The sequence below is a fragment of the Myotis yumanensis genome, unplaced genomic scaffold (genome assembly GCF_028538775.1).
Source record: "Myotis yumanensis isolate MYYU_CA2020_CCGP unplaced genomic scaffold, mMyoYum1.0.hap1 SCAF_1, whole genome shotgun sequence".
In the NCBI taxonomy this organism is placed as follows: Eukaryota; Metazoa; Chordata; class Mammalia; order Chiroptera; family Vespertilionidae; genus Myotis; species Myotis yumanensis.
Window position 1 is genome coordinate 226824523 of NW_027223752.1, and position 26209 is coordinate 226850731.

At 43.0% G+C, this 26209-nt stretch overlaps 1 protein-coding gene across 2 annotated transcripts in view; it reads left to right on the forward strand.

Annotated features, from left to right (window-relative positions):
• The first annotated feature begins 1040 nt into the window (after positions 1-1040).
• PPARGC1A (PPARG coactivator 1 alpha) overlaps positions 1041-26209 on the forward strand; it is a 98389-nt gene continuing 73220 nt past the window's right edge. For both annotated transcript variants that reach the window (XM_070398619.1, XM_070398628.1), the window contains exons 1-2: positions 1041-1187; positions 6142-6321. In XM_070398619.1, the coding sequence (XP_070254720.1) occupies positions 1140-1187; positions 6142-6321 (228 nt within the window). In that variant the 5' untranslated portion in view covers positions 1041-1139. The remainder of the gene's footprint in view (positions 1188-6141; positions 6322-26209) is intronic.

Here is a 26209-nt window from a genome sequence, read left to right on the forward strand (position 1 = left end):
GAAGCTGGGGGAAAAAAATTTAAAAAGCTCAAGAAATGAATATCTCTGCTAATAGCGTGTCGGTATTTTTCCTCACTCCATGGACATTCTTGATCTCAAATGCAAACTGCACAACCCAGGGCACTTGGGTTGGAATCCAGTGTTTATTCAAAAAGGCACCCTAAGGCAGTCAGAGAGGAAATGCTACATGTATTAAAAAAAAATTTAAAAAAAGGAGCCCAGAAATTAAGCTGATCTGGACACAGCAACCCTGACTGTATTTACTAACACTTGTTTTCTGGGAGCCTAGGAGAGAAATGAAAAAAATCAGAAGGGACCCGAAAGGGTGGTATTTTGTTGCCTGTTCTCCTTATAAGGAGCATATCAAACTGCAGTGACACTTCAGGCACTGGTGTTCCTGCCACGGGGACAGCCAATTTCTGGGCGGAGGAGTTTGTTTATATCTTAACAAATACAGGCTGTTTTGTTGATTAAACAAGCCAAAAAAAATGCATGCCCCATTCTCTGCTTTCCAACACTTCTCACAATTAGAAAATGTCTCATAAAAAATGCATCATGAAATAAGCTCTTGTCTTTAGTCCCAAACGGAGCTGGAGTCCCCTCGGAGGTCTTAGAATTCTAGTCCTTTGGGGAGTACACGTTGTAGCTAAGAATATAGTTACTCTGTCTTGAAACAGGGAGCTTTGCCCCGTGCTTGTTTTGGAAGGAAAATAAATTAAAAAAAGATTGCAGGGGATTTTAGTTATTATATGGCCAGGGCTCTGTTTAGAGTCTGTGGCATTCAAAGCTGGCTTTAATCGCAGCAGGATGCTCAAAGCCTCCAAAAGTCCAAGTGTTCCCTTTCTTTCTTTCTTTCTTTCTTCTTTCCGTTTTTTTTTTTAAGCCTTACTTCACTGAGGCAGAGGGCTGCCTTTGAGTGACGTCACGAGTTTGAGCAGCAAGCTGCACAGGAGAAGGGAGGCTGGGTGAGTGACAGCCCAGCCTACTTTTTAATAGCTTTGTCATGTGACTGGGGACTGTAGTAAGACAGGTGCCTTCAGTTCACTCTCAGTAAGGGGCTGGTTGCCTGCATGAGTGTGTGCTCTGTGTCACTGTGAATTGGAGTTGAAAAAGCTTGACTGGCGTCATTCAGGAGCTGGATGGCGTGGGACATGTGCAACCAGGACTCTGTATGGAGTGACATCGAGGTGAGCTGGGGCTGGGCTCGGCAGGCATTGCAGCCAGGACTGAAGCTTTCCTCGCGATGCAATTATTCCTGTAAGGGGGGAAGGGCTTGGGCGAAGAGGGGTGGTAGAAAAGTAGTCCGGGCAGGAGCGTTTGGAAAGGAATCTTAATCTTATCTTAACTCCAATAAGTTTGCTATTTTAAGGTGGCTCTGGGATGCCACGAGCAAATCAAAGCTTAGCTGCTGTCATCCGTATCTGTTGCAGTTGGAAACTCTTTCCATGTGCCTTTGGCTCTGTTTCTACTCATATGCAATATTTATGCTCCAAGATATTGATATGAATCAGAAAGCTGAAGTCTTTCCAGTGGTATTTAGTGGCCTGGTTGGAAAAATGCCATTTCTATTTATAATAAGATGAAGATAAAAATATTAAAATGGATATGCTCAAATAGAGTCAGTTTTGACTCCAGTCTGGATTTTTTCTCTCTCATGTCTCTGTGTTCATCCGACAGAAAACTCAAAAATCCTAAATAATCCTGCTGGGCTGTTTTAGATTGCTTTGCTTACAGAACACAGAACAACGAAGCTGATTCCTTTAAAACTCCTCTGTGTGTGTGGTTGAAAGGTTTGGCCAGCAAATAGAAAAAAGAAAAAAAAAAGTAAGGTGCAACGTTTTCCATTAGCATCGGTGGCAGGGAAGCCAATGGTTAAATCTCTCTGTACCACGGAGAGCTGCCTGAAGCCGGAGAGAAAATAGAGTTTATGCAGGACTGTGTGTGGAGCTGTTCGCTGCTTGTGTAAAAATAGACGGCAATACATCAATTCCACAGTCTCTGCTGGCTACAATTCATACCGGGGAAAAGCAAGCCGTTTCCTCGTAATCTCTGGAGTCTGGAGTGACTGGCGGGGGGTCGAGGACCTGGCATGTTTGCATTCCGCACAGTGCAATGTTCTCGGAAAGTTTGGGCAACTTGGGAAACAAGTGAAACTTTCTGTGGACTCTGGTGAGATGGAACCGAATTGAGGTGCACGGGGGATCCGAGCTGCAAACAATGAACCTGGCACAGGACTGCGAGTGCTTCCTCTGGGTAGCTGGGGGCACGTAGGGTAAGGGGGAGGGTCGAGCGCCACACGTGATTTGATTAAATAAGATGTTCATGTGGTGCAGCGATACACATCTAAAGTGAAAATAATTTGGCTCAGGCCGTCCGCGAGTGCATTTTTCCTATCTAGCCAGGCATGCCCTGGATTCTTAACTCTTTGCTGGGTTTGCAAATGTGGGCTCGGTGTGCCCTCCCTGCCTTGGCAGGTCGTATTTGCGGATTGCAATGGTTCTTATGTTGTTGTGATTTCTCGGGAAGGTGGGATAGATATGGATAATTCATAGGTCCTGGAGCTATTATGAGTCAGGGTTCTAAGTGGCGTCCAAGTCCTAATTGTCTTGGAGTAGCTGGCATGTCCTGTGGGTGCTTGTCTGGCCGGCACCGTGGGTCTCAGCTGCTGTAGTTTCATTTTTCCATCATGTATTATTCCTGATGCTGCTGGGAGTCGATGGGGGAACGAGATCATATGGAAACACGGCAGATTTGCTTTAATCATTGGAATTCCTGGAGTCATTTTAAACAAGTGACAGAACCATGTAGGACAGTGGCCCGTTCCTTTTTGTCTCGAGGAGGAGGTGAGGTCTCAGGCTAATTGTCCAGCCGGGGATTGAGTTGTCGGTTGGCTGCGACTGGCCGGTCACTTCTTCGTTGCACGGTAGGCAGCAAGCTGCTGGGAGCCTGGCGCTGGCCACGGAAGCTCTGGGAATCACCTCCGCCAGTCTGACATATTACCAGCAGCAGGTAGCGTAGGCAGCTTTCATTTTTTGAATCATTAATGTTTGCTGTCATCCTAAAACGTATGATGCCCTTTTGCACATAATGACAGGACAGCGCGTTGGTTAATAAAGGCCTGTACCGCTACGGCTACTCGGAGTCCCCGGTGTTTCACAGTTTAATACGAGATGATGTGCACTAAGGTTACGGAGATTGATAGAGACGATTCACATGACATACACTCGCTAAGACTGTCATTCTGAACTGCCCCCTCCCTGTCCCCTCTCCCCTGTCTTGACTACTTTTTTTTTTAAAAGAAGTGTGATTCTTTTTTCATTAATATAATTAATGTGGCCAAGTCTACCCTTTCTTCTCTCTCTCTCTCTTTAAAATTTACCATCCACGGCACAAAAAAACCTCCGAAAGGTTAATGGAGAATTATACTTAATTATAATGATTCATTATCATCAGTGCAGTTAAGCTAATTTATTGTCTGCTCCTTAACTAAGAGAAAAGTCTGTTGGGGTGAAATAACGTACAATAATTAGCCTTTTGTGTTTAGTAACCGCTTTATCCTCTTAAATCTTCTTATAAAATTCAGGCTACGGTAGTGAAATAGCTGTCATAGCTGCAGAGAGCCAGGAGCGTGTGGGTCCCTCCCTGCCATAAAGCACACCTGTTACAGATGCATAGGGAAGCAGTAAATAGCAGCGCGGCAGATGAGGGCAGCTACAGGGCCCGGCCTGGTAGGTCCGGCACCCTCCAAGGGCCACACATAAATGAATAACAGGAACACTTGCTACCGCTAATGTGTTTTAGATCATCAGGAGAATGCCCCATTCAGAAGCACTGATTTTATGAGCATGTCAACAGTGGCAAGAGCAAGGGCTCATTTTTCAATCATAACATAAAAGTGAAAATGAGAAAGGGGGGTGAGGGGGGAAGAAAGGGAAGAAGTAGGTGAATGACAGCACAGTAAAACACACCAAAAAAAAAAATCGATCTAATCTTTTTCATGGTTTTCAAAAGTAACTTAAAAATGCATATTTATGAAAGATTGAAGGGTTTTGAACGAGCCATGCCTAGCGAGGGCAGTTAAAGAGAAAAATAGCAAGAGGTTGCCCCCAGTTGGTGGGATGGACACCTCAGCATTCCAGAGCAGGTTTCTAAGTCATGCTCTGCACAGCGGGAACTTGAGCCAGATATAGAGATCTGATGTTTCCTAACTTTAATTTTCGTTGTTGCTCTTTTGGTGTGTGTGTGTGTGTGTGTGTGTGTGTGTGTTTAAGGACTATCCCCCAGTGAAATCCTAGTAGTTTTTGTACCGCTAAGAAAGTTCTCCGCTGGTCTCCGAATTGGTCGTGGTGTGGAAGGGTTAACACGGTGTGTTTGTGCTTAGAGGATAAGCAGTGAGGGAAGTGTTACACCCAAAACAAACCACGGACATTGCACTAGAATGAAATCACTTCAGCCCAGCCTCCGCTCACATATCACCCTCGTCGAGTACGCTGACCTGTAACTTTGGCCTATCTCGGATAATAAAAAAGGGAAGACCAATAAAATGATCAGGAGAGAGTTCTGATGTGGAGAGCATTACCTCTGTGCCTGCCGTGTGGGATCTCACTGGGGCCTGGGGTCTTAGGGATTTCCAAGCACCCTCCTGCCTCCCCTGGCCCACTTCTGGCTCCGTTACCCACTAGCTGCTTCCTCCGATCACGCTGCTGCATGCAACCCGTGTAAAGCCGCCTGCCAGGGACGACAGGGGTGCTCGAGAGCAGGATCTGCATACAACTTATTTTATTCAAAATCTAAATGTCAAGCAGGATCTTCAGCTTGATGCCCAACTACTGCCTATATGTGAACGACTTCACAGCATCTCTCAAGATCCCCAAAGGCAGGGCCAGGAGGGTGCCACTTGAGATTGGGCACCTGCTGGTTTAGACACCTTGGCGTGCGGTCGGATAGATTCCCATGTGTCTGGCATCACCAGATCCCTGCAGTAGGAAGCTTCTGCGGGGTTCTTCATTGTGTGCAGTGAAGAAACAGCTGTCAGATGGCCAGTTCCAGATTAGAATATGACCTCTTTGGTGAAGGGGTCCACTTTCCTCCAAAAGCCACAGTGAGGGACCGAAAAAAGACCACCTCCTCCACGCAAGGAGGTGAAAGACTATGCCAGTGTAAGGTGGCCTTGGTGACAAGCAGCCCAGCCACAGTAGAGCATATTTTAAACCTATTAATATATCAAAATCATTTTTGAAACGCCAAAGAAAAGTTGCTTTGAATTCACTTATAGTTTAGGAATACATGAATGATAAAAAATAATATGGTTGTGATATGCTATCATGATTTTTCTTTCCAAATGTCAGGTGATCTCAAATCTCTCTCTCTCTCTCTCTCTCTCTCTCTCTCTCTCTCTCTTGATTTGTGTGTTAGACATAGTGAAAGATATAAAGGTCTTTTAGGAAAAAAAATAAGATTTTTGTCTTTCATCGCAAGGAACTTGATTTTGACCTGTTTGAGATGAAGTTCAGAAGTTCATGAAAAGTCAAGTGAGACTAGAAGATTTAAGTCACAATGCAAGAGAACCATGGACAAGTTAGAGGACTTGGCATCATTAGTTGCTAAATGAATTATATGGATTATGATGGTTTAAAGGAGCATACATGGAGAAAGTTTGCCCAGTAGGGTTCTTATGTTCTAGTTTTCATATAGCAGTTATTTATTCAGTGCCTGTTACCGGTGATGTCAATTCCAAGGTAAAATGAAATCTGTATCCCTCCCTCAAAGGGATTATCCTCTAAGGGTAGAGTGAAATTTTACATGTAGTTAAGCAGAAAATAATCTGAAACTTGCTAAGTGCTGACTATCAAAGGGGCCCAAACAATCTAGTTGACTTCTAACTGGAAGGACTAGAGAAGGCTTCGTGGAAGCATGGATTTAGAGGTAGAATTTTGGAGCTAATGGATCAGGCAAAGTACCCTTTGGGAGCAAAGTGCATTAAAGAAATTGGGGTGTTTTTTTTTCTAGGGACTGAAACCCTGGAAACCAGCTTTGGTGGTGTCGTTGCATTAACCAGGCTTAATTCCTCTCACATGCTATTGCAGTTTAATAAATTCCTGAAGTTAATGAAGGTTTTTTCTTTCCTCCTGCCTCCTGCAGTGTGCTGCTCTGGTTGGTGAAGACCAGCCTCTTTGCCCAGATCTTCCTGAACTTGACCTTTCTGAACTCGACGTGAACGACTTGGATACAGACAGCTTTCTGGGTGGACTCAAGTGGTGCAGTGACCAATCAGAAATAATATCCAATCAGTATAACAATGAGCCTTCAAACATATTTGAGGTAAGGACACCCTTTGGTGGAAATTAATTTCTCACTGAACTTGGCTTGGGCCAGATGAGCACGATTATTATTGGCCTGAAAGCATAACAGCTTCTTACACTGCTGTCCTCAAAAGGCTTTTTATCACCATTAGGCACTTCCTATTTTGTGAAAAACTGCTTGGGACACACATGGATTTTTCTTTTTAAGTTAAGGGGCTAAGGACCCACAACAGAGTAGGGTGCATTAAACTATGTTGAAACACTAAGGGATTGTGAAAGAATTAGTGACAAAGAAGAACAAAAGTCTAAACCTGTTTATCCCTATTTACCACAGAAAATGGTGCCTAATATAAATTAATGCAAAAGAAGGCATTTCTTTTTAACCAAGGGGTTAGATGTCTACCTTTAATTTGCTTTAAAACTAGGTGAGCAATTTATTATTATGTTATTGACCATACCTCGATGTCTATATATCTTGGAAACTTCAAACCCAACTGCTCTAATATTTACTTATACATTTGTCAAAATTTACTACCTTTTCAGTTGTAAAAATTGCCTCCCAGGCTCTATACTCTTAGTATAAGTCTACCCTATAATAAAGAATATTAACACACCCTATTAAAGTGTTACTTTGAGGAAAAAAGTTCTGTCTCACATAATCGGTACTCATTGACTCAAGAATAAATGGTTTCCTATAAGGACAACCATAGAGTACGATGGCAAGTGAATTGAATATACGTTATCAAATCCATTAGTTTCCAGTAGCACCACCACCATCATCAGCTAACAGGTTCTACCTACTGTGTGCCGGACTCCATACAAAGCACTTTGAATGTATTTTTATCCACCAGCGGAGACATTTCTTACACTTCAGTGTTATCTGGTTGAAAGATCAAGTCATTAGGAAAACCCATTTTATAATATTTAACGAGTGCTTCTAGCAACCAGCACATAGAAGCGCTGATTGAATAATGAGTGAATGATGGATATAGACATGTTAATAACAATCATAGCAATAACAAAATGGCCAGATTTTGGAACACTTGTGCTTGATGTATGTCATCTGACTCATCCCTCCAAACAGCCCATTGCTTAGGCACTGGTATTGCCATTTCCATTTTACATCTGTAGACACTGAGTCTCAGGAAGGTGAAGTGATTTCCCCCAAGTCACACAGTTGACAAATAAAGAGCTGGGAATTGAACCCCTCAATTTATCTGACTTTAAAGTCAATATCATTTATAAAAATAGAGTAACAGTGAATTTGGGTGACAGCCATCCTTTACAAAGACATATCAAGCTGTTTCTTTGCTCAATATATTTAAAAATAGAACAGAATCTTTCCTCGCAGTGTTGGTTGACATGAGCAAGGAGAGCTGGTCAGCTGAGGTGGCTGTAGGTTCTGCCGACGGCTCAGATTCTGTAATATGTCTGGGGCCTTACATGGGCCTGAGTAGAGGCCTTAAGGTGCTGGAGGCAGGGCTGGGGAGGAGAAATATGGGGGAGGAAATGCTGAAGGTCTGTGGTTAGTTACACTTTCCCAGGCTTCTCAGCCGGGTCTTAGAGAGTTCATGTGAGGACAGGGCTGGTTAGAACTGGTAAAATGAACATTCCTCATTCAGTACACTTGTCAGGTTGCAGGCTCATTTTAAGTCATGCTGCATTAAATAAACAGTACTTTTGAAAATGTCCATCTCTATAGACTCTTATCTGAAAATCAGCTATTCCGTATTGGGCGAATGCCATGCATTTTGTAGATGGTGGTTCTGGAATAAATAAAAGGTGTATGTGGTCGGGTGGCATGGTAGTCAATGCCTCCCTGGTAGGCTGGTTTCAAAAGGGACAACTTTCTCCATGACCTCGCGTCCCCATATTTCATCTTGTAGCCCCCTGCATAAGGTAGTCCTCATTTACACCTTGGGAAACTTGGTTCAGTAACTAGTTTATCTATAGATGCTTATTCTATGCAAATACATACTTTTGTGTTTTCCTATATAAGTTTATACCACTGATTGAATTATTTTCAGTGCTCTAAGACACACGGTTCATTTTTTAATTCTATCCTTAGGTTATTTTAACCCAGTGGTTCTCAACTAAAGGCAGTTTTGCACCCCTGAAAACATTTAGCGATGCCTGGAGACCCTTTTTATTGTCAGGACTAGGGGCAGGGGTTGCTACTGGCATTTACTGGGTGGAGACCAGGGATGTTGCTAAATATCCTACAATGCACAGAACAGCCCAGCCCCCACAACAAAGAACTATTTAGCTGCAAGTGACAACATTGCTAAAGTTGAGAAATCCTGCACACACAAAAACAAACGAAAAAGTCATTGAAAGTTCCCTCCATGAAAGATTGAAGATGAATTGGTCAGATTTCCTAGACAAAATACAGTTCAGGTAAATAGAATCAGAAGCCATACAAAGTAATCAAGACGCCTGGGACCTCAGGATTGATGTGTCAGGAATTCTCTTGGTGTCAGACAGCAAAAGTGACTGTTTAGATACCCCCCCCCCCCCTCAGAGTTTTCTCTGATGTCACAGGACCATTCTTCATTTTTTGTGCAAAGGGTAAGGCCATATGCAGCAACACCGTGACAAACAGCAGCAGCTTCCCTAGCATTTGCGTACAGCCAATGCCTCTACTCTTTGCCCTCTAGTGCTAAATTCAGACATCTTTTCCTCTAACGGGGGGGGGAAACAGACACGTTGAGCTTAGGTGGAATTCTAAAATTGTGTCTCTTCCCCTGTGAAGAAGAACCATGTGCAGCAAAATAACCCTTGAGTGGCCGAGGCATTGTGCTGCATGTTCCATGAAGTCAGTTCCCAGAGCCTGTGCCTTTAAACCTCCCACCGCGGACTTCAACCTGCGTTTCCTTCCCTGCGTTCCCAAAACCCTGCCTCATCACATTTGTGAAGGCCTTGTACTGAGCAAGCCAAAAACAGTCACGGTTTCTGCCACCTCTGATCTGCCAATAACAAGCGGTCTCTACCTCGAATTCTGAGAATAAAATAAGGCCCTAGAGTTGCACCCTCTCCCCTGACTCACAGATGACACCACTGGCACAGGGTTTCTGAAGTCAAATCAAAGCAGAAAGAAAGGGATATTTAGAGCTACAGACAGTAGAATGTTAAAGGCAGAATGTTAAAATCCTGGGAGTAACTAGGCATTTCTTCCTCTGGCTTATTCCATACTTTCGAATCTAAGTTTAATTTTTATGTAACGTCAGAAGGAGAAAATAAAAAGGATGGCATTGGATGTCACAATTAAGGAAAGAGTGAATTCCTGAGTGGGAGCAAGGTGTGCCAACACGTAATTGTACACGTGGGTTGAGTAACTGTACACACAAACAGCGCTCTCTGCTTGCACAACCTGTGCTTGGATGTGCACATGCAGGTAACCAGGTATGATTCAGAAGCCACTTAGAAAAACAGGACACGAGGCCCAGCGGTGCAGCCTCCAGTGAATCCGACCCATGTGTCAGGAAAACAGGATACTGTCCCTGGACTGGCTGGGAGCAAGATTTATGTTTCAGAAATATTGCAACATAACTTCCTTCCCTGTCTTGCCTTTGTGCTTTGTTTGAAGGAAGAGAATAAAGGACTGTTTTTACCACATGGCACTGTGTAGAGATGGGTGGCATAGGGTTAGTTTAAATAACACAGTGCCCCTTCTGCATCCCCATGAGCTACCTTGCCCCTGCTTTATTTTAACATCTGCTTTAATGGGCATCTTTCATTCATTCTTACTTAAGAATGCAGCTACTTGAGATTCTTTAGAACAAGGTGAATGAGAATGTCGTTATCTCGTAGTATGTTCTGAAGCCTGCCTTTGCTAGTGGGGAGAGAAGGGCTCACAGCTGTAGCCAGCACTCACCCTGGGCAATTACTTAACTCTCTGTAAGGTCTGATACTGTGAACGTTTACAGGACAAAAAGTGGGGAGCAGTGTCCTGTTAGTTGTCTGTAAGTTATCCTCTGTATGCCACCAAAAGAATGCTCGCTTAAAGCTTTCAAGAATATTTGATCATCTTGATAGAAATATAGATTTTACATTCCTTCTTTAGACTTTCAATTATATTCTGTTTCTTTCTAAAATGAGCATATGTGCTGTACTTATCAGTAAGTTCCAAACAACCTTGGCTATTCTATGGACTGTGAGCATTTTGGGGGTCGGGAACCTGCTTGTCTTATTCACTGACATTTTCCTAGACATTTTCTTAGAAAACAGCACAAAGTGCTCAATAAATATGTGCGGCATAATGAATGAGTTGACCGTCATGTATTTTTAATGGTGTGGACTGCATTAGGTAATATGAAGATTACCTATAAAGCACTAACAGTCTGTTTCCTAATGATAAAAGTTTGGGAGGCCAAATGAAAAAAATGTGAAACAATTAGCAAACAATGCAGGACTGGGTGTGTGTGTGTGTGTGTGTGTGTGTCCTAGCTAAGGAGGGAATTGGTAAGAATAATGTCACCAAGGCTGATAAGAGAATTAAAGTGAAATGTTTTCATAGAGGGAGATGAGGAGCTTGGTTTACTCAAACTAAAATATACATTACCAGGAACATAGGAGTAGCAGTGCATTTGGATTTGGGGTGAGTACAAAATATAAGCTGGCATGAGAACCCAGTTAAAAATGTTTAGAGTTTCTATGGTAGGTAGGACTTAGGGTGTCTTTAGAGATTTTTTTAAGCAGCAGAGTCATATAATGGAGCTGGTACTTAAGAGTGATAATTCCAATAGCTGCAAGAACTATGGTCAAGCAGATAGTAGGGGAAATGAGAGAGCAGGCCCAGCCACATTCCCAGCCCTATGCGAGGCAGGTACAGGGAAGGGACAAGGTGACAGCAGAAGGGATAGTGTCTAGGGAACAAAGACTTGAAATACCTTGAAGGAAAATTCCATCAGCCCTGATGAATATGAGTTGGGTTAGGGAGGGAGGTGAAAAGAATGCTAACTCAAAAATGTTCCAAAGAGAATCAGAACTTCATGGCTGGCTTCCTGGTTAAGTTTCTACCCACCTTCAGGAGTTGAAGTACTTTCTTAGACTCCTGAATCCTTTTACAAAGGGGCTCTCCATCTCCCTGCTGCCTCGGGGCAGAACATTTTTAACCCAATCCACCAATTTGCATGGTGTCTGCTTTTTCTCACTTGTCTCCTTGGAGGAAATTCTGCAGCCTTCCATGGTAATGAATTTCTGCTTCTAACTGCGCTGCGGTCCGACAGACTTTTCTATGAATGGCAAACCTCTCGGAATTTTAACAAAACAAACAGAGCAAATGAAGTGTGTGTAGAAACCATCTGACCTGAATTCAGTCATCAGAGGCATGAATTCTCCTCTGTTACGTAGAGAGACTGACTTAACTTACAATAATCGCTTTGGCAAGATTTCTGGAATTTCCAATTTGCAATCAATAAATGTTTGTCATTTAAATTAAATTTACAGCCCACCACCAGATTTTTGCCACACTTGGTAATGACACTTATGGAGCACATAGACTTCAAGTTAGAAAATAATAGCCATTTAAGTGGGGAGATAATTGGCTGTAACATAAGAACATTGAAGAATGTTGAAACTCATGGAGACTTATGGAGTATTTAAAAAATTTATGTCGTACTTATCTTTGCATTTGTAGTCTACCACAAAATTCCAAATTCTGGGAATAAATCAGCGAGATGCTCATCCCGAAGAGTCACAAATCAGAGAGCAACGATCTGACCCAGCCTGTGTGCTGCTTAGTTGCACATTCTCCTGTCAGCTTATCTTGCGGGGAGTCGAAATAGTTTTGTTCTGGTGTGTGTGTGCGTGTGTGTGCGTGTGTGTGTGTGTGTGTGTGTGTGTGTTCACACCTCTGTTAAAAGAGGCTTTAGGCTTCTTGGCTTGATAACATCTGCCTTATCTTGGGAACATCTGGTTTATCACCCTATTTCTTCCCCGCCATTATGCTGACCACTGGAAAAATACGGCTTGGGCGTCCTGACCCATGGTGTTATGTCTGTTGGCATCAACCCCTACGAATAAATAGCAAGTCACAGGGTGCTGGTTACATGACCATCTCTCACCATCACGAACTTTCCTGGCGGGTGCTTCGGTGAATATAGGTTGTGGTTATAAGAGATGAGATTGTCTGCTGTTTTTTTCATGGAAGTCGATCCAGTTCTTAGCCATTTGCAATTTTGGAAAGTGAGAATCTGTATGTTTGATTAGGCACACTGATTGTAGAGACTATTGTTTTGTGTTTTTCTGGGTAAAGACCAAACTATTTTGTGGCAAATACTCTGGACACTGCAAGAAATTTGTGAACCATTTTAGGGGCCTGTTGTAGGCTTTTCCCACCTCCTGGACTCTCCACGAGGTCATCTCAATAAAAATCACTCCAGTTGGATATCTTTGAGGCCAGAAAAATGCAGACTCACATTCACAAGGAGGAAAACTTGGAGAGGAATCAGGGAAAGAGTGGTTCATTGCCTCTTGATTTACTTCAAAGATATTAGACTCCATTAAAGTAATCATGAATCAGGATGCTGCATGGGACAGACTGTCTGTTTGTATAGCAACGGTGTGGTAACCTTATACATATTCTGTGTCTATTTGTCTCTGTCCCCTGCCTACATACAATGTCGTGGAAAGACAGCCCAGCAGATGGCTCACCTCTGAATGAGATCAACACACAAAGCAGATAAAAAGATGAACACGAGAGACCGCCTTGTTGAGCCAAATCGCTCCCTCTGTGCTCCATACCCCAGCTTTACATTTTTAACAAGGTTAATTTGTCCCTATAATTATGCGCCTATTCTTTTAGCAGCAGAAACTTTTATTGTGGGTTTTATGGCATGAATTGCCTGTGGTGTAAAACCATTTTGTAAGGACCCTTTTCTCCCATCTTTTTTAGCCTCTCAGGTTACTTTCAACTCAGTACGCACTGAGGTCTAGAATTTGAAAGCAGAGCTGGGTGCTGTGTTTTACCGGTGCCTGCTTAAAGATGCTGAATTACAAGCAGCTAGAATGAGAGCAAGGGAAAGGGGTGAGAGATACACAATGAAATACACATTCATATTCTTGGCAAGAGCAACATTTTACGAAGACAAATGACTTCTTATCCATGACATCATTTGTCGCAAAACAATGATAGGAGATACTTTCATGCCTTTTTCTGGTCCAAAATAATGTAATAACTCGCATAGTTTCAGATTCTAAACACTAATACTTTGTAGACCTGCCCATCTCCATTACTACTGCAAGTTATTCATTCAAGGTTTGTGGCAGGATGGATTAATGAATTACTAGATCTTGCGTAAAATGACTGGGCCTGACTTTTAAACAACTACCTTCTTTTTCTTTTTCTGGACAGTCTCATGATTGGTGTTAATGTGCTCTAGATACCAAACCCCCTGTAGATTGTTTTTTGTTGTTTTTTTTTTCCCCAGAAGTAACTTCCTTAAGTATTTCTCCTACTTTCTCAATCTCTCTCAAACTTCTGCTCAGTGGGTGGCAGTCACTTCAAGGGGGTCCAAGCAGGCTGCTAGGTCAGGAGGAAGGAGAAGACTCAGTTGCCAAATCCTTGGTGGCCGGTGCCCTGCCTTGTGCCAAATCAGCAAGACTTATCAGAGCCTGGTCTTTGGCACCACAGGGTGCAGAGTCAGTTCCTTGGTGTTTTTCACTCTGTAGGTGTAGCTGGAGCTCGGAACTTTGAAGGAAAGCCTCAGAGCTATTTGCAAAGTGCCGGTGCTTAGTGAATACTAAATTACACTTAGGAAATAGTCTACTGCTAGCAGTTATACTTCATTTTTATTCTTGACACAGACACCTAAATCAGAGAACAGTAACATTTCAGAGATTATGGAAGCAGTTTGGGTATGTTCCAACACCATAATAGGATCAGAATTTTCAGGCCTTTTGTATTATTACCAATAGTCACTTAGCTTCTACTGCAGTGTACTTTGTAGGGAATTACAGCTTTTACTAAAAAGATTAAAATGCTATTATGCAAATGATTGCAGTATGTTATTATGTTTACAAATTAACATCCATGGCTCAACACACAAATTAACTAACTATTTTATCTATGTTATTAAGGATTTAATAAATAATGGTTAATAAAAATGGGTAGCTCGGAACACTTAATAGGAAACAATTGTGATTTAACACAGAGCTTGAGCACTGCGTTTAATGTTCTAGGTGATATAGTGGTAAAATAAAGTTGAGCAAAGCATAGAGAGGAACCGGGGCCGTGTGAACTGCAGAGTGGCCTGTCTGGCACGCCGATGACCGTGAACTCGGTAGCTGCAGGCTATATTGTGTACAGTGGGCAACATATCAATACATCTGAGCTAAGCACACACACCATCTTCTATTAATGAATAGTTCATTGAAATGATAATTGCCCTCTGTGACACCTTTATGTGATCCACACACGCAGAGAATACTTACATTATTCTGAAATGGAGCTCGGAGCAAATTTTGCCAGGGTGAGTGGGATTTAGCTGCGGAATCCAGCCGTGTGATAAAAGAGGAGAAGGCGAGTTTCAGACTAAGATGGCTTTACAAACAGGCTGCGGATTGCTATTCCTGGCTGTTCCTAGGAGATCATAAAAGCAAGGAGATAAGAACCGCCAAGGTCCCCGAGAAATGAATGTATGTGATTATGTTATCGTGTGAGTTGGATTTACTAGACAGACCGACAACACCTTGACTTTAGTCCAAGAGGAAAACTAGAGAGAAAGGCAGATTTTGGGTAGTGAACTTGGTTAGAATGGGGAAGTTCCTAAACACTATAATTAAAATGTCTCAGAAGTGATCCAAGATTCTGGTCACTGAATCCTTTGCTAGATTTCAAAACACGAGCTAGGGGTGTCACCTAATATTAAGCACACAAACAAACAAAAAGGAGGCAAAAGAATGACCAGAAATCCTGGAACAACATCATCTGTATTTAAGCTGTTTTGGATTTATTTTTCTGAAGAGTCAAATAAAGATGTTGGAGACTCTTGGGTAAACAATAGCTTTGCTAAGTCTCCCTAAAAATAAATAATTCAATTAAATAATAAATTAGCAAGCCATAACCTTTTTAGGTCTACCTGTAGAGGGCAACTAACTCGAGCTCCTTCACAGGACTCTCTGGGTGTACTTCGGTAACAGAGGAGCAGGGAATGGACCACACACTCGGTCAAGGTTGGGACCCTTGCATACAATACAAGCAATTAATTTTGTTCCCAATAGCACCCCTGTCCTTGGAAAACTACTTATGCAAATTTTTGATATCTAGCTTGAGCAAGGTGCCTGGTTCCTTCAATTCCTTCCACATTTGGATAAATTGTGTTGTTCTTCTCTCTTCTAAATCTGTCCTTGTGGTAGCAAACACTTGTGCATTGGTAAGAGAAAGAAAGGGCAGGGGTTGGGGAGAGAAAAGGAGAAAAAATCTTGGGGCAGCTTAGGATTTGATGGTTCGTGGCCTTGTCCTGTTCCCAGGCACCTGATCAAGAAAGTGGTACAATCCTGTTATGCAGGCATTCGAGGGCTTTTGCCAACATTCACCTGACACGACCAAGGTTTAAAGTACTTGTAACTTTACAGGCACCATAGAAATGTGTGCCTGTGTGTGTGCTTACACACTCACATTCCTTTTTTCTAAAGGGAAAAAAAAGTGATACTTGCCATAGCAGGGTGGTAAAATAATTAGTCCAGGAGACAAATGCCTTGGCCCATGTTTAAACAGAGCTTTAAGGACACAGTGTTCCCAACAGTCACATATCTAAATACAAACCGGTGTCAGCTGCCATGCAGACCAAAATGTAATAGCTTGCTTTCACGTAGGTCATCGTCAATCCATTTTGGTCGCAGTCACACTGCACATCTGTTTCTGCACGCTGCAGCTTCTTAAGGTGGCATTTGGACCTCCTAAGAACACAAACAACCAAGCTATAAATTGCCACTGCTGGAGTTATTTTGAATAAGTGTATACCGTTTCATATTTATAATGGTGAAGCTTCATAATATTCACAGTGAATATATAACACCGATCAGTTCAACAAGCATGAAATTGTATGTTGTCAACTTGTCACATAAATAGAGCCATATTCTGGCTGGCGATAATGTTGAACTAACATTTCCCCCCCCAGAATTGTTGAGAGGGTTACAAAAATGTGGGGAGGCAGCCCTTGCTTTGGGTAGATAAACCGCTAGGGCTATTGTAAAGTTGATATTACTGTTGATGAGCTCCATCCCTCCCCCCCTCCAAAACATTTGCTTTTCTTGGGTGAATGCTAATTGGCTAATCTGGTGTGTTTCTTCTGTCATCCAATGGTATCATTTGCAGCCAGTGCTGGAAGCGTTTTTATGGGTTGTGTATGTGTGACTAGCTTTTTTTGTTCTCCTTCAAAACATTTTTTCGGTGTTTTCTTTTTTAATCCTTGTAGTGCAAATCAGTGCTAATTGCCATGAAAATCTCTAACTGTACTCTGGAAAGCCTTCTCATTGCATTTGCAGTTAATTCTTAATTCGTTACCAGAACACTGTTAAGTGTGAGCTGAATGTTTTGGTCAAACTTTCCCATGATGAGAGATGTAGAAAAGACATGATTGAGCCAAATGTGCCATGGGTAGGAAAGAGGCAGGAGGAAAAATGAAAGGTACTCACCAGTAGCGAGGGAGCAATGTAGAGAATTTCCACAGTGGCTGATATTTCTGCACCAAAGGCATGTGTAGAAATGGATGCTGAGGACTTTTTTCACTTTTGAGAAATTCTTAGATGTGTTCAGATCCTCCCCGACTTCCTTCCAAGGCTCTGGAGATAGAAGGTGTTGCAGTCTGTAACTGCAGTCACTTGTCATCTCAGGTCACTGTGGTAAGGGTGGTCCCATTTTCTCCCATGAGAAACCATGTGCTGGCCAAAGCCCTGGGTCTCCATATTTGCAGATTTTCCCATGCTCCTGCTTCTGGATTTTAAAAGCTTCTCTGTTCTCTCACTGGTTTATATACCACTCATAAAAAACAAAATAATTGTCAACCATCAGAGTGCTCATGGTCATGCCAGTGTCTGGGATACAGTGATTCGAAGGTGACATGGTCTGCGGCTCCATGAAGCTCATGGTTCCAAATGAAGACAGGCCTTTGGAATTGAGTGAAATCAGCTCTCTGACCAGGAATTGGCACAGGGACATCCCTACCTGCCTGGTATCCTGGTCATCGCTGACAGATCACTTTTGCCCTTCTTTGGATCGGCGCACTTACCATCCTCAGTAGCACATTCACCTTGAAGTTGAAGTGGAATTTGTAGAGAGCATTCCTCCAAGCTCTTGGGACCTTCTATTGCAAAGTGAGAGCACAAGCGTAGGGGCCAGTGAATGCCGTGTGGAGGGACTGAGCATTTGATATTGAGAGACCTGGGATTTGCGATGTTCTATATATCACATTGTGTATTGATACCAACAGCAGTTTGCTTCTTGCACTTGATGTGGGAAGAGGAGAGGAAGGCAACTTTGGGGAAGAGAGTGAGGCTGTCAGCAGAAAGCCCTTTAACCAGCTTACAAGGCGGATGGGGCAAGAATGTGGTGCCCCTGGCAACGCATGTGGGGATTCCTTTGGAAAAAAACTGTTTTGTACCTTTTTGGGCCTGTTGACCTTTCTCTCTGAGAATGATATTTCAACCCTGCCGGCAGGGCTGACACATTCTTTTCCTGTATTCAACATCCTTAACATGTGGCTTTTTGATCTCTTGGAGCCTTCTTCTTATTGTCTCATGAGACAGTCCCACACAGGGACAGTCCTGTCCCTTCCAGGAGGCATGCTACCTCTCCCCTCCCTCTCATTACCCCTCTACTGAGCCTTTCAAACAGTTCGCTGTGGCTTTCCTCTAATGCTCCAGCTAAATCTCTTCTCCCCGTTCCTTTCTGTGAAGTTTATTTCTGCTTGTGAACAGTGCTTACACAGGGAAAACTGTGCCTCTATTATAGGAATGCCCTTGGTTTTTCCATGGGCTCTTGGCCTAAGGACCTTAGCTTCCCTGGGTGCCATGTCATTTGTTCAGATGAGAAGTTGGAGCCTCTGTGTTCCAGACACAGTTGCCCTGGGTGTCCAGGGATCCCTGCCAGCTCAGATTCTGTCCAGAAATGTTCTCATGTCAGGATCTTCCTGCGTCTTGCCAGCACATGCTTCGTGGCGACACCCTGCTCTCCTCCGAGCTGCACACGGCAGCCTGGCTTTTTCTTCCAGGCAGTGCTACCTGGCGGGCAGGCTCACCTCTGTCCCCACAGGGGCATCTGAACACAGCGATGCTGCACAGGATGTGTGAATTCTTTCCCCAGTTGGTCCCCGATTCCAGGGCTCTGGGTGCAACAGCTTTGCGAGTTACTTTAGGTCACAATGCCACTTTCTAGCTCCTTTAATCCTATCACCCGCCCATCCCAGCACTGGAGCTGAGGTGGCTGCTCCTGTCTTAAAGGAATCTGTGTCAGTTTCTCCTGGGACACATCTGCTCTGGACTGCTTGGTGATATTTGTTCCAACTTAAAAAGGCGACAAAGACATTCTGTCCACCCAGAAGCAAAGACTTCTGTGTTTAGGTGCATTTGGAGATAACTGACAGTTGCCTGGTCCCAGCAGATAACTGAGTCTGGAGGTCTAGGTAGCATGATCCATGCCCAGTTTAATTTGTCTTTTGAATGGCAAATGTGTTTTTGCTCTGAGTCAGCAAAAGGCACGATACCCTCTGACAGTACTGTGTGACCTCCCCACTGTATCTGTGGAACAAAAAGACAAAACACGGGTCTCACCATTTCCCTTTAGTTGCCGGCTTATTGCTATTTGCAGCTACGCATTTTGGAGCTGAAAGAAAAGATGTATGTTCCATAGATAGGGTGCATTTTACTTAATCATGGTGGTTATTTTTATAATTCATATTAGTAGACCTCATTGCTCTGGCCATTATTAACTCAGTATTATTAATTGTCTGAAATATAGCTGAGAAACACACCATTTGTAAAAATGTCTCTGCGAAGCCAAACCAGATGTGGAAATATCATACCCCGAACCAACTGCATTTTATTCCCAGATGAGCTTGTCCAGCTCTGACTTGCACTGGCTTCCTTTTGTCTCACGTACAATGTAAGCCATTCTAGTTATCTGTTTCCCAAGCACATGAGAGATAAGAAGAAATAATTTAGAAAGTTAAGGAGCTGGTAGAGGCAAGGAGATCATAGCAGGAAGTGGGCCCTGACCAAAAGAGATAAGACTAAGAACTACCGAAAGTAGACAAACACCCAGAATATGACTGTCTGGGGCCATATGTGTGAAAGCAAATAGCCCTGTATTTCTCAGGGCTGTATTTCTAAATAGCTCCCTACAGTCACTTTGCCGCATCACAGCAAACTACAGAAATCAATTCTTATAGTATTTTAGATGGGGGGAATATGTAAATGATTCAGAAATCTTTTCATTAAATACATTAATAAAAAATGTGGTGCTTAAGTGTGATCCACTTCTTGGTTCATCTGCACAAATGCCTTTGGGGAATAAGGCCTGATGATGGGAGGTCAATGAGGCATGAATACAACACACATCCATATGCTTAGAGCTCCAACATGTTCCTGGAGCCTTGATGTCATCCTGTAAGTCTTTCCCAGGTAGCAGAGCTAAATAAGAAAATGCTCCATGAAATATGGAACTTCATTGTATCATCTGTCAGATTACTTCCTCCCTTTAAAATACACAACTCTCAACATTTCCTCTGATGAAGAGACCATCAAATTTTTTTTTCTTGTGACTAGTAAATACAGACCACTCATGGGTCAAGATGAACACAGCTCAGCAGAGTTATCCTTAAAACTAACTTCCCCACATTACTTTAGAATGAAATTACTTTCCACCTATCATGCTTTTCTACCTCGTCCCCACATTAACCACCACTGGACAATGCATAATTCACATTTATATATTCATTTGGAGCACACTAAATTGTAATATTAGTACTATGACTAGTTCCTCCTTTTCCCCCATTTTGTTTGGCGATCCTTGTAAATAAATCACCAACCTTAGCAACTGCAAAATAATCGCTAAAATGTGCTGCTTGGTTTTGGATAAAGGATTTCAGATAATGTACAGGGTTGAGTTCCTTAAGTGTAATTTCTGTCTAGAAACCCAAGGAATGCCGTCACGGTGTCTTCTTTATACAAACTCTCTCATCCTGTTCTCTCACCTTTCACCTGAGGGGAGAGAATGGACAGCTCGGGTTTCTCTATTCGGACCCAAGCTTTGGTAGGTGGTGACTCCTCATTAATATTCAAACTTCGGCAATTTCAAAGAATGCTGTCCGCTCTGAGGACTGTGAGCAGCCCAGCTCCACTGGTACTTTCTGACACTTAACTTTTGTACGAAGGCATTTGTGTCTCTCTTCATGTCCCTTTCAGGAGTAATTCTTCCCTTGTTCAATTTTTCCCTTTCTCTTTATGGCTGTCATAATAGCCCCTGATACAGTCAGCCAGCAATGACCCTGTCCATCACTCACCTCTAAGCTATTCTTGAGCCAGCGGATGGTCTCTGGGTGACCAGATTAATGGTGCCAGTGGTGGGCCTTTCCACCTGACCTTTCATCCAAGAGCATGAAAGCTGGTTCCAGGCCGTGTGCAAGGCTGGCTGCCCTGCCATCTCACGGCCCTCTGTGGAGCCGAGCAGTGGAAAGGAGAGTGTCAATGCAAATTAAGTGCAGAGGCAGAGATGGAGAGAGGCAAGCCGTTGGGGCTTGTCAGAAATTAAACCTGTCCTCCTTTGAGTGCCACTAGAAATAAGTCGGCAGTAGTGAGAGTCCAATTTTCCATAGGCACCATTTTCATAAACTGTATTATAACAAGAAGCTATTCTAAAGGCGGGTTGTTTTGGTCTGTGTTCAGTTGGAGCCCTTACCAGGCAAAGGATGAACTATTAAGTCCCTGAATTTAGGACACTATTGGTGGCCCTCTTGGGCACAAAGTCAGTGTTTGTTGTTCCACGAGTAAAAGAGCATCTTTTCGTTTTGTGGAGGCCTTTGCATTGTGGTTATAGCCTTCTAGGTGATCGTGTTCCTCAAGTTATATTATGAACTGTGTGAGGGAAAGGATATGCCTTCAGCTGGTGCCTCGTCACCTCCTCATTGCCCAGTGCAAATCCATGCACATTAGAGTGCTATTTTGATGTCTGTTAATGGATGGATTTACAGCAGTTCTACAAAATTGAGAGGGAGGGAAAGAGAGAGAGAGAGAGAGAGAGAGAGAGAGAGAGAGGATGACCTTTCAGCCATTCAGACCAATCATGCTAAAAATAAGACATATCAAAGATCTGAGAGCATGTTCTCTAAGAGATGGTTTGTAAACAGAGCCAACAGTGACAGCAGTATGTTGTGTGCCTGCCAGAGTGGCTGTGAACTTGCCTTCTAAGTCACCAAGGAGACTTGGTGCTCAGATTTAAGATATATGGGTGGTTTTAATGGTGGTTCTGAGACACGTGGCTGTGTTAAGCCACTGTGCGCTGGCATATGAAAGCACCACCATAATTCCATAATGGCCATTGAGCATTGGCTCCTCTCCTCCACAGAAGGGGAAACATTTCTCACACTTAACAAAGAGCTAAAGAATAGGTCCCTTACGTGGTTTCAGAGAGTCCGAGTAACTGGGCCCCTGTACCAGGAAGCAGCTGTCACCTGGGAAAACATGAGATGCATGGCCACAGGGACTCAGTCCGCTGTCCCCAGCACTGTGCCCACATTTCCTAACCTGTTTGACCCTCTCTCAGTGCATCCAGACTTCACAGTTTTGCAAATATCTTGTTGTCATTGAAGTTTTCTTGTCGAAAATTATAATAAAAAGAATTTACCTCTTGTGGAAAGTGATCACACAACTAAAGTTTACTGTGCCATCCTTGTAGGGGAGTTACCTGATACCTTGGAAAAATCAAGCACAGGATAAAAGGGAGGGATGGTGAAGGATGGCTAATTTCCCAAGGCATTTAGGCTTTTCTGAAATTAAGCATGTTTGTGGCCTTGTTTTCATTTATAGGCTGTGATCATAGAAATCAGGGTACAAAAAGAGCAAAGAGAGAGGGTCCCATTTACCTGAATTTCTTACTGTTTTTTGTAGAGCAGTGGAATGCATGCTCATCTTTGCTATTTTATCAAAGGCCTTGATGTGCTGTCTTTTTAGAAGGGAACAGCTTACCCAGCCCAGGGCTATAAGCTGACTCATGTGTTACATTCAGTATACAGTTATTACACAGGATGCTCTAATTGACTCATTTATCAACATCTAAAGTGCACCAACCATGGGCCAGGGACCAACTCAGGTACTCAAAACACAAGGATGTATTATATACATAATTCTTTTTAAAATATATTTTTATTGATTTCAGAAAGGAAGGGAGAGGGAGGGAGAGACAGAAACATCAACGATGAGAGAGACTCATTGATTGGCTGCCTCCTGCACGCCTGCTTCTGGGGATCGAGCCCACAACCCAGGCATGTGCCCTGACTAGGAATTGAACTGTGACCTCCTGCTTCATTGGCCAACACTCAATCACTCAGCCACACTGATCAGGCCATAAAATCATTCTTAAGAAAGAAGGAGAGTTGGTTGTCTGGTGAAAAAGACAGTCTTCAATCACTAATTATAAGATAACAGCATGAATTTGGTGGTAAACTTAGAAATGAAGTGCCACAAAGACACAAACACTAAAAATGTCCCCGAAAGGGGTGAGCAGATAGGACAATTGATCATTGTTGGTAGATTATTTACTTAGGAGATTCTCACATCAAAAGTGAAACATATGCCTATTTATTTATAAAATGGAGCAAACTGCATTTCTCACCTCTTAGGGGAAAGACAGAAGGGTCAAGAGAAAGGAGGCACGTAGTAGGCTCTTAATAACATTCTCTATGAATCTGCCTTCCAACAAGGCCTGTCTACATCTAGCCAGCAGTCTCACACCTCATTAGATTTTAACAAAAGCGGCAGAGAGAAATAAGAAGAATTCCTCAGTCAAGCACCCGGGGCCGAATCTCTGAGAACAAATGTGACAAATTGAGTCAGAAATGAGTTAAATAGTCAGCTACGGCCAGCCAAACTAGAAAAAAAAATGCCCCCCCAAATGACCAAAAATGGAAACATATTCCAGTTATCTGCATTCACAATACAGAACAAATTTGGTCGTATTTAAGATAATTCTCTAGTGCCTGCTATTTTTAGCTAGGGGTAAGCTCCTCTAAGAGCCTTTCGGCGTTGCATCCTTTAACCTGGCCTAACGAACTAAGCCAATAAGCTGTCTGCTTTTCCCCGTCCGTCCAGGAGGAAGAGAGATAGCTAAAACAAACCATTTGTGGGGAAAATGTTCAGCCTATCTTGTATTAAGAGCTTTTTTCATATAGATTTTTAAAATATCCCAATATTAAGTGTTGCCTGTCAGAGACCAAAATGTCAAGCTTTGCTGTTTTGAAATTGTAGGCTCACGGTTATAAAAAGAGGATTTTATAGGCCCAGTCTAATGGAAATAAACATTACTCCATTACCTTCAGTAAAACCAAATCTTTACAGTTCAAGCGATCATTATTAATGTCTATGAGAAGAAAAAAGCGTTTCCAGGGGGTTTATTTATTTTTTTAGGCAAAGGAAGACCGACGAGCTGTACCATAGCAAATGAAAGTTTTCTTAAAGCTTTCTCCTCGGTGACTTTGCAGTGTGTAATTTAAAAGCAGAAAGCCAAGAAAATGCAGTTTTAAAACACTCGGCTGGCTATTCCTGGTATCTTTCTTTCTTACATATTAACAACTCTTGGTGAGACTATTGCTCTGTCAATTCTTGTCTGTCTGTGTCTATATAGTGTATACAAACAACTTTATCAGCCCTTCATTGTTCACAACCTTGTGTGTGTGTGTGTATGAGCTATTTCAGTTTAAATCCTATAACCACAAGTATGGAGTATAATACTCAATGTAGTCTCATCTACTAATACTCTGCTCATCAGAAACAAGGCTGTTAATCAGCAAAGGCTAGTGGGCCAGTTTACTGAAATCCAGAAGACTGGATTTGCCAGTTTGATATGGGCTGGATTGTAGCCACAGATGCTACCTGTCTAGCAATCACTGGCTAGATATTGATTGAGCTCATATTATATGCAAGGGGTCATTCCAGATGTGGTGGGCGAGGGCAGAAAGGTGTTTAAAGCAGGACCTCAGTCAAGGTGCCTTGTCACTGAATTGCCCAAATATGATCCCCGTGCCTGCAGCGTGGCACTCAGGGAAGCTGAGGGCATTTGTAGAGATCCTACTGTGTCCCTCACACCATGCCTAGGTGTTTTCTCTTACAGAGCCGATCTGACTCGACTATCAGCTTTCTCCTAAACATTTTATTGAGCTGAGTGCTCTTGGTTAGGCATGCTTTCTGTCCTCCCACAGATCAGGAATTTAGGAGTTAGTATTAACCAGGACTCCGATGTCCTGGTTGCCACAGTTTCTTCTCAATGTCAGGAGGATGGAATGTGTATTTTCTATCAGGTAGCATTAGAACCACTGGCTGGTTGTATAGCCACCTCCAAGGGTATTTCTGCTTTATTGAGATGCTCCATTGATGGTGACATGATCAAATGCTGCCTATTTATGCAGAGAATGCACGGGCTGTGGGCATTCGTCACCCTGCAGTTGCTGCCTGCTGCCACTGAGGTGTTTGTTGCTCTGCAGGCTGGCTCCTGATCTTTTGTCCCCTTTAAGGCCGGCTGTTAATCTTTAGCGCAGGCGGACTCCGCAGCACAGTGCGCACCAGGTTGCCTAACTTCTTGTTTGTGTGCTCTCAGGGATCAGAAACAAGTTTGCTGTTTTTCCCCCAAACCACACACCTTGGGGTCACTACCTCTGTCTCTCTGTCCTTTGTTCCCCATGTTCAGTCAGCTGCTAAGGACTTTCTTCTTGTTCTTAGGTGAAGGTTCCCCCACTTCCCCTGGCATTTCTCTTTAGTCCTCACTAACTTATGCTTAGGTGACCACAGTCTCCATTACCGCCCCCCCCCCCCCCACCCCTTGGCAGTGTTCCAGCTACCCCTGCAGGTGTCATATCCCGCACGTGCCCTACTGGGCTGTGGAACCAAGCATTGTCATTCAGTTCTGTTTGCCTAGAACTTTGCCAGAAACAATGACACACAAGAAGTACATGGACTTTGGGGATCATCTTCCTTTGGGGGATGCATAGCTTCACGAGAAAGCAAGACTTACCCATGGGGCACAATGGGTGAAATGTGGATGGTCACTCCACAAAGTCCTATTTCAGGCACCGGGTAGAATGTAAGAGTCAGGGACCTAGCTCCTGCCTTTAGTTTCCATTCAAAAGTAATTGTCCGGTAAGGAAACATGTGATGTTAGCAAACTGCTCTAAGATTTTCAGAGGTGAGAAGAGACCCATGAGACCTGTGGGGGGAGAGGGAAGCCAGGCTGTGGAGGCAGCCTCTGAAATACATCTTCGAGATGGAGAGAAATTTCCATTGGAAGAGAGGGAAGGAAAGTATGTTTGGCATCAGCTTTCATCTCATTATTTACTTAGCATATACTTATTCATCACCTACTATGTGCCAGCATTTATGCTAGGGGTTGGCATAGCAAATTGCACAGAGAGAAGGGTATGAATGCCATTATAGTAGTGAGGAAAGCCCAAGGGATGATTGGGAAATAAAGGCTAATCTAATTGAGCAGGAGTTAAACTAGATACAAGTGAATGGAACATCACAATTGTACAACAGTTGGCCCTTGAACAATGCAGGATCCTGGAGTCAATAATTCGAGTATAACATATGACTCCCCCAAAACGGAACTACCAATAGCCTACTGTTGACTAGAAGCCTTACCAATAACAAACAGTTGATTAATACATATTTTGTATGCTATATGTATCATATACTGTATTCTT